Raw genomic sequence first — 8,434 nt, forward strand, 5'->3', positions numbered from 1 at the left:
GACTCCTGTAACTGGACATGACCCGCCATGTGCTCTGTTGCCAGAACTTAGGTTGGCATTTTGTGTCCTGACTTTACACCTGAACTTAATCCACTTTCCTACCCCTACTGTCTTTTGCCCCAACTTTCTCTTTGAGGTCTTCCATGAAGTTGAGCCTTCTGTACTGTATCTTTTTAAAAAATTATTTATCTGTTATTCTTGGCTGTGCTGGGTCCTTTTTGTTGTGGTGCTTGGGCTTCTCATCGCAGCGGCTTCTCTTGTAGAGCACAGGCTTTAGGGGCCCTGGGCTTCAGCAGTTCCTGCACACGAGCTCAGTAGCTGTGGTACATGGGCTTAGCTGCTCAGAGGCATGTGAAATCTTCCTAGACCAGGGATCAAATCTGTGTCCCTTGCACTGGCAGGCAAATTCTTAACCACTGGACTGCCAGGGAAGCCCCTGAGTCATGTCTTACTCAAGCATTCTCAAATTCTTTTTGGACTGAATGTCAATGTAAAATGGAAACATTTTACCAGCAAACACAAAACTATGGTGTTTTAGAAAGGAAAGGGACTTGGAAATGGATTACCTAGCTTGACCTTCCTCATTTTAAAGATGAAAAAAACTGAGACCAAGAAAGAAATCTACCCCAGCCCAAGGTGGAACAATCTGAGTAATAAAGCCAGGCCTTGAGGGGCTTGGATCTGTGTGAGCCATCCCTTACCACCCAGCTCCTCTCCGTCCCCGAGTCTGGAGTGTAGTCCTGACCTTCCCATCTCCTCAGTCTCCTGGAGCCTCTTTAGAATTAAGCACTGAGTCCTGCCAAGTGCAGATCTCTTAATTTTAGCCAGATATTTTGACTTGCTGCTTTGCCAGGCAGCTTACTTGAAAACTCTTCCTCTGAGCACTGAGCTTCAATTGTTTCTACGATTACCAAAAATAGAATGCTTGAAAGAGTTACGAAACAATAGGTGCAGCATGGCACTGCACTATTTTGTGTAATAAAAACAAGTGTCTCTACCTGCCCAGAAAAAGAGATGTGGAACACAAGATGTCTGTAGTATTTACATTGTTATCACTAGATGGTGAGATTACAGTTAATGCATCCTTTTGGCTTATCTGTGTTTTCGAATTTTTGTCTCCAATAATCACAAGGACCTGCATAACTGTTTTTAAGTAAATAAAAATATTAAATAAAAGCAGTCTGATTATTATTTAGATTGTCAGGCTGCCAAAGTCTGAAGTAATGGTACAGATCCTTGAGGCCGTGCTTAGGGTGGGGGTGTGGCTCTGCAGGATTATTTCTGGGAGCCCTCACACCTTCCTTCATGCTCTGATCCTTCCGGGATCAGAGGTGTAGCAGTGACAAGCTACATCTCTGCCTGCACACTCAAGGGCACTTCCCTGAAGCCGAACCAGAATGTACCACAGCACTGTAGGGACCCGTTAGAGTCTTTATTCTATGTTTAGATCCATAAAAGACTGGTGATGGGCTCAGGGATTGCAGAAATAACCTTTCCTGAACAGGATTAAATTCCTCTAACAAAACAGGGTTTCTTGTCCTTTCCAACAGGGTTTCTTGTCCTCTCCAGCAGGGGTCCCTAACCTCCGAGATCTAATGCCTGACGGTCTGAGGTGGAGCTAATGTAATAATAATAGAAACAAAGTGCACAATAAATGTAACCTTCTTGAATCATCCAGAAACCATCCCCTCCCACCCGACTAGGGGCCGTGGAAAAACTGCCTTCCATGAAACCAGACCCTGGTCCCTAAAAGGTTGGTAACTTTTGCAGGAAAAGGAAATGATGAGCCTATTTTCAACATGGATCAGACAGACCGAAGCAGTTAAATTCGAAGTTTCCACTTTCAAAGGACCTTCCTATCCAGGAGAGGCAAACAACCTTCCATTTACAGGCTGTGCGGTTTCCTTAAAAGAGGAAGGTTTATGCCTATGGCCACCCCAGCCATCAGTGAGGATCAGCAACCCTGTTTTGTTAGAGGAATTTAATCCTGTTCAGGAAAGGTTATTTCAGCAATCCCTGAGCCCATCACCAGTCTTTTTCGGATCTAAACATAGAATAAAGACTCGAACGGGTCCCTTGGGTGCTGTGGTACATTCTGGTTCAGCTGCAGGGAAATGCCCTTGGGTGTGCAGGCAGAAATGTAGCTTGTCACCTGCTGTATGAATAACAATGATATTGCAAAGTGGAGCTCTGCCACCAGCAGGGAATTCTGGCGGAGCCCTGCCTCCTGGCCAGCTTCCCTGGCAAAGTCGACCCAAGCCCTTGTTGAAATAACCTGTTTTAGCCATTTGGTGTGACTTCACTGTCTTGCATACTAAACATCAAGAGGCTCGTTTAGTATTCTGACAAATCTTTTTTTACCACTACTCTTTTAGAAAAAGGACTGCCCCAGAAAAAAGCTTGGAAAAGCAACCGATCTCAGACTTAGCAATTATTAAACATTTCTTAACACCCTACAAAAACTATCAACAAAGCAACTGCCCAGTGCCCAGGTGTCCACTGCAAATCAAACTATGCAAACTGGTGTTAGGTCTACAGGTGTGTCCTTCCCTCATCAGTTTTTACTCTACATTAGTATAAAAGAAGGTAAAATGCTCCATGGTCAAGAAGCAAGAACCAAAACCAAAAACCAACCAAACAAAACTGGCAGCAGGGGCCTGGCCAAGCCTATGACATATGCGTCAGACTGAAAACTATCAACGATACTGAAGAATCATATTTACTTGGAAAGTTGTTTAAAAACTACAAGTGTTACAAATGTTGATGAATGAAACAGAAGAGCCACAAAACTGTACACTGAACATGCTTTGAAAGGTGTGCATATATATTCAAGAACAGGAGAGGATGCAGAAAGACATACACCTGGATTCTTAACACAGTTAGTAATGGACGTGATGAACAAGTTCTCTCTTGTGCACCTTGTACTCATCTACCATAAACCTATGCTTGTATAAAATGTAAAAAGAATCAACAGTTCCTTACTGTCTGCCAACCTGCAGCTAAGAGAAGTTCTCCAGAGCAGGTGTGTGCTCCTGGAAGGCAGGGCCCATCCTTGAGGGCCTCAGTCTCAGAGGCTTCCTGGTGACTCCAGCTCCACCACAGGACAGCAGACCCCAAGCTCGGCTTCAGGCACTCAGCGTGTGGTGTGCAGGTGTAGACGAAGCTGTGTGCAAGGCCGCCTCACCCAGGGTGTGTGGGTGTGTGTGTGTGTGTGTGCAGGGCCACCTCACCCGTGTGTGTGTGTGTGCGTGCACGCATGTGCAGGGCTGCCTCACCCGTGTGTGTGTGTGTGCAGGGCTGCCTCACCTGGGTGTGTGTGTGTGTGCAGGGCCGCCTCACCCAGGTGTGTGTGTGTGTGTGTGTGTGTGTGTGCAGGGCTGCCTCACCTGTGTGTGTGTCTTTACCCCAGCGGTCACTCCTTACCCAGAGTCTCTTCTCATCAGGGATCTCTCCTCACCCAGGGGTCCCCTCTTACCCGGGGCAGGGGGTGGGGGCGGTCTCCCCCATCTCAAGGGTGGTCGATGCCTCCTCACTGGGGTCTCTCCTCACCCGGGGGGGGGTCTCTTCTCACCAGAGGTCCTTCTCCACCCTGTGAGTCTCTCACCACCCCAGGGATCCCTCCTCACCTGGGGGTACGGGGTTTCTCCTCATCTCAGGGGGGTTCCCTCCTCACCTGGGGGTCTCTCCCCACCCCGGAGGTCCCTCCTCACCGAGGGCTCTCTCCACCCAGGACAGACATAAAGACAGAGATTCGCTCAGTCATGCCCGACTCTCTGCGACCCCGCGGACCGCAGCCCGCCAGGCTCGTGTGTCCCTGGGATTCTCCAGGCAGGAACACTGGACTGGGCTGCCGTGCCCTCCTCCAGAGGGTCTTCCCCACCCGGGGACCGAGCCCGCGTCTCCCGCACTGCAGGCGGACGCTTCCCCGTCCGAGCCACCGGGCAGCCGTCTCCCACCCCGGGCGCCCTCTTCCCCGGGGCGCCTCACCTTGGGGTCGCGCTCGTAGTAGCGCTGCTGCGTGCGGATCCAGCGGCCCACCAGGTGGTCCCGCACAGTGTGCGCCAGCGCCAGGTAGTAGTCGCGGCGCGTGGCGACATTGCGGTCCTTGACGAGCGTGAAGTGCAGGTGCCGGTTGAAGCTCTTCCGCACCTCTGCCACGTCGCCCAGCCCCGCCAGCCCGCGCACGCTGATCTGCTTCCGCCTCTCGCCGTCCGTCAGCGGCTTTGCCATCGCTCCGGCCGCCCGGGAGGACGAGGACGAGGACGAGGAGGACGACAAGGAGGAGGAGGACGCGGCGAGCCGCTGGGACACGCCCGCGCTAGGGATGCTGCGGCTTCACCAGCTGCCAGGTCGCGCCTGCGCAGTGCGCCGCGGCGGCGAGGCGGGGAGAGGCCGCGGGCGCGACTGCGCGCAGCGCCAGGGCCGAGGGCGGGGCGGGGCCTGATGGCGGGGCCGGGCCGCAGGAGGGGCGGGGCTTGCTGGAGGGCGGGGCCGCAGAAGGGGCGCAGTACCTACGCCTGAGTGAAGGCGTACTGTTGAGTTTCTCCACGCGCAAAGCTGAGCGTGAGGTCCTGGGCTTGCGGCCCATTCCTCCCAGCATCTCTCTCCTGTCCACGCCCCCGAGACGGCGTCTCCTCCTGCTCCTTTCAGTTCAGTTCAGTCGCTCAGTCGTGTCCGACTCTTTGCGACCCCATGAATCGCAGCACGCCAAGCCTCCCTGTCCATCACCAACTCCCAGAGTTCACTCAGACTCGCGGTCCATCGAGTCAGTGATGCCATCCACCCATCTCACCCTCGGTCGTCCCCTTCTTCTCCTGCCCCCAATCCCTCCCAGCATCAAAGTCTTTTCCAATGAGTCAACTCTTCGCATGAGGTGGCCTAAGTACTGGAGCTTCAGCTTCAGCATCATTCCTTCCAAAGGAATCCCAGGGCTGATCTCCTTCAGAATGGACTGGTTGGATCTCCTTGCAGTCCAAGGGATTCTCAAGAGTCTTCTCCAACACCACAGTTCAAAAGCATCAATTCTTCGGCGCTCAGCCTTCTTCACAGTCCAACTCTCATATCCATACATAACTACTGGAAAAACCGTAGCCTTGACTAGATGTACCTTAGTCGGCAAAGTAATGTCTCTGCTTTTGAATATGCTATCTAGGTTGGTCATAACTTTTCTTCCAAGGAGTAAGCGTCTTTTAATTTCATGGCTGCAATCACCATCTGCAGTGATTTTAAAGCCTCTCAGCTGGTTCCTACCTGCAGGTCCTGGGCTGGCACCCCCTCAGTCACTCTCACCAGCACTACCCCAGGGCCATCCTCCAGCCCCTGCCTTCAGTCTTGCTCCCGCAGCTCCTCCTTGATCCTATCTTAGCCTCTGTGATTTCTGCATCAACGGGAGTCCTGACAGGTAGGTGGAACGTAAAAAAACTGGTAGCATTCACTGAAGCTAAACAAACACCTACCTCTGACCCAGCAATACTACTCCAAAGAAAATACCCAACAGAAATGAATGCTTAGGCCGACCAAAAGGCATGTACAGAAATGCCCGTAACATTCAAATATTCAAAACAGTCCCAAACTGGAAACCACGCAAATGCCCACCAGTGCTGGGCTGCTAAATAAATTGTGGCATATTCCCACGGTTGCATAGCCCAGAGCCATGAGAACAACGGCCCACATCCAACAGCACAGAGGAACAATGCTGCGCGAGAGAAGGCAGCACTTCAGGACTCCGCTCAGATGAGGGTGTAGGACTGGCCAGTCTCTAGGGCTGCAGATCTAAGGCTGGTGCTGAGCCTTACGGGTGGACATAGCTGGGTGGGAGGTGTCTCCATGGCCTCTGGAAAGCTCTTGATCGCACGTGGTGTGCCATCTCATTACGACACACATAGGAGTCACCCGGTGTGGGTGTAGTGATGTAGTCCTGGGGCAGGGCCAGGACAGGGGTCACATATGCAACCCAGGGCCTTCCACCATCTTTCTCTATACCTCATCCTGTTTCCTCACCCTCCCTGCACACCCAACAGGGCTCTAGATCCTTCTCTAGGCCAGTGCCTTCCTTCCTGCCTGTTCCCAAATCAGGTGCCGATAACATCAGGCCTGGTGGACTCACCTTCTCTCCCAAGCTCTCAAGGACTCTCTCTCGCCTAGAGCTGGTCCTCCAAAAGGAAGTCTGGTGCCGCCAGCCATTTGTTCCCAGTGTTTCTAGTCTCTTTATCCATCCTCAGCTACTCCTTTGGGTCCTCTTGCCAGGATTCCCATGGTAGTTTCCTCATGGGCTCCCCTGCCTACCAGATACTCCCCAGAACTATCCCCCCAACAAGGCAGACTGGCCAGTCCCTCAGCAGAAGGTTGAGCTCACCACAACTTCTGCAAACCATGACCCTGGTCAGGTGAGCTTGCTAAACCAGTCTCAATCCCTCCTTAGCAGGTCCAGGCTGACCTGCGGGAGTTGAGGTGACAGGTGAGGGCAGGCCCCCCTGTAGCTAATGGGCAGGCATTCTGAGGTGACCAGGCCGAAGGGGAAGCAGTCAGAGCCAGGGTCAGTGAGAGAGCTGGGGGTGGAGAGAGAGAAGCAGTGCCCGAATGATGGAGCTTGGGGGCTGCCTGTGGGGCTGTGAGAGGCGGTGAAGGACACACAGCCGACATCCGCAGGCTCCCCGGTCTGGTTCTCACCCTCCACAGCCCTCGCCCTTGGGGAGCCTCTTCCTGGTGGGGCAGATTTGCTGTGAAGGCTGCCGGCCTGGCTTCAAGCTGCATCTCAGGGTGCTGCCTCTACCTACGCTCAGCCCGGGCTGGCCCACCACCTGTTTCGGTATGGCCCTCAAGTTAGGAACACTTTCTACATTTTTAAATGATTGAAACGAATCAAAAGAAGGATAATTTTCATGACATATGAAAATTAGATGAAATCCAAACTTCACTGTCTACAAATAAAGTGACACTCATTCCTCTGCATTTTGTCTAGGCTGCTTTCACATGTCCACGACAGAGCTAAGCATTGTGACTGATGTCAGCTGTGGGCCCTGAATCTGCCCTTTATAGAAGTTGCTGCCCCTGGCCTAGAACATGTGCTCCTCTGAGAGGGCCCCATGTCCGCAGCATGGCCTCCCACGCTAGGCTCCATGATTATACTCCAAATAGAGCAAATCCCTGTGGTTCTATCTGCCGCATGCAGGCAAGGGTACACTGAGTGGGACAGGTGGCTGGCCTGGGCAGGATTCTTGAAGCCTCTTTAAAATTCACTAGGTCACATCAAGGAGACACACATAGAAACCCCAGGAGGCCCCAGGACTCACCTGTTACAATGCTCAACATGAAAATTACCAACAGCATGGAGAGACTGAAGCATGCAGCTCAAGGGAGAGTAACCTTTACAGCCACACTGGAAACGGTCTGGCAGGTTCTTACAAAATCGTCAAATAGACACTTAGCATGTGGCCCGACCATTCCACTTTTAGGTATTCATCCAAGAGAAATAAAAAATGTATGTCTACGAAAAATGCAAGGAGGTTCACAGGAGCCTTATCACTACTACCCCAAAGTGGAAATAGCCTATGTGACTAACAGGAAAGTGAAGAGACAACGTGTAGGAAATTGATATAGTGGAATATTAACTCAGCCATAAAAAGGAATGAATCGACACCAGTGAGTCTTACAAACATGATGCCAAACAGAAGGCCGGACACAAAAGAGCACAAACTGTACCATTTCATTTACACGAAGTTCCAGAATTGGCAAAAGGAATGTGTTGGGTTGGAACTCAGAACAGTCCCCCAGGGGCCAAGGGTGAGGGATTGTCTGGGGACTTTCTGGGGTGACAGACTAAGGTAAGCTACAGGTTGTATTTGTCTAAATTGTTTGAACTCTATACTTAAGACCGGTACATTTTACTACAAGAGAATACCTCAATAAAAATATTCTTTAAAAAAAAAATTCCCTAGGTCAGCAGTAAAAGCTAGAAAGAGCTTAAGTACCAAAAACAGGCTCCGTCAAACAGGCAGCTTTTGAAAATCCAGGCCTCTAGGAAGCAACACTGAGTTTATTCCGAGATTCATTCAGTGCAGAGAAATTCCAGCTGAGGTTCTGAGTGAGAAGAGTCCACCCAACAGGGAAGTGAAGGAAGGTTTCTTGCTGAAACCTTATTTGCTTTGCTAACCCTTTAGCCCTGCTGTTTGCTTTGGGTGGAGTCCTACCAGGCACTCTCACTAGGAAACAAGAGAATCCTTGGTTCCACAAGGAAATTTGGGGGGAGGGGAGGTAAAGTCAGTGTCTCCCTTCTTTGGACTTTCAATTCTCTTGCATTCTTTTAGGCAATCTTTTATGACTCAGGAGGGCAGCTGAGTGACCTTCCCCGTGAGTCCAGCCCCTGCAGGACCCTGGGCTTCACCAGGAAGGAGCTGACTTGACCTCTCACCCCAACTGGGAGGGGATCTTCTCA

At 51.3% G+C, this 8,434-nt stretch overlaps 1 protein-coding gene across 1 annotated transcript in view; it reads right to left on the reverse strand.

Moving 5' to 3' along the window:
• Positions 1-4,372, reverse strand: part of PYGB (glycogen phosphorylase B) — a 33,515-nt gene extending 29,143 nt beyond the window's left edge. The window contains exon 1 of the mRNA XM_040248844.1: positions 3,988-4,372. Within this exon, the coding sequence (XP_040104778.1) occupies positions 3,988-4,230 (243 nt within the window). The 5' untranslated portion in view covers positions 4,231-4,372. The remainder of the gene's footprint in view (positions 1-3,987) is intronic.
• Positions 4,373-8,434: the final 4,062 nt, after the last annotated feature.

Source organism: Oryx dammah, unplaced genomic scaffold (assembly GCF_014754425.2).
Source record: "Oryx dammah isolate SB20612 unplaced genomic scaffold, SCBI_Odam_1.1 HiC_scaffold_10, whole genome shotgun sequence".
NCBI lineage: Eukaryota > Metazoa > Chordata > Mammalia > Artiodactyla > Bovidae > Oryx > Oryx dammah.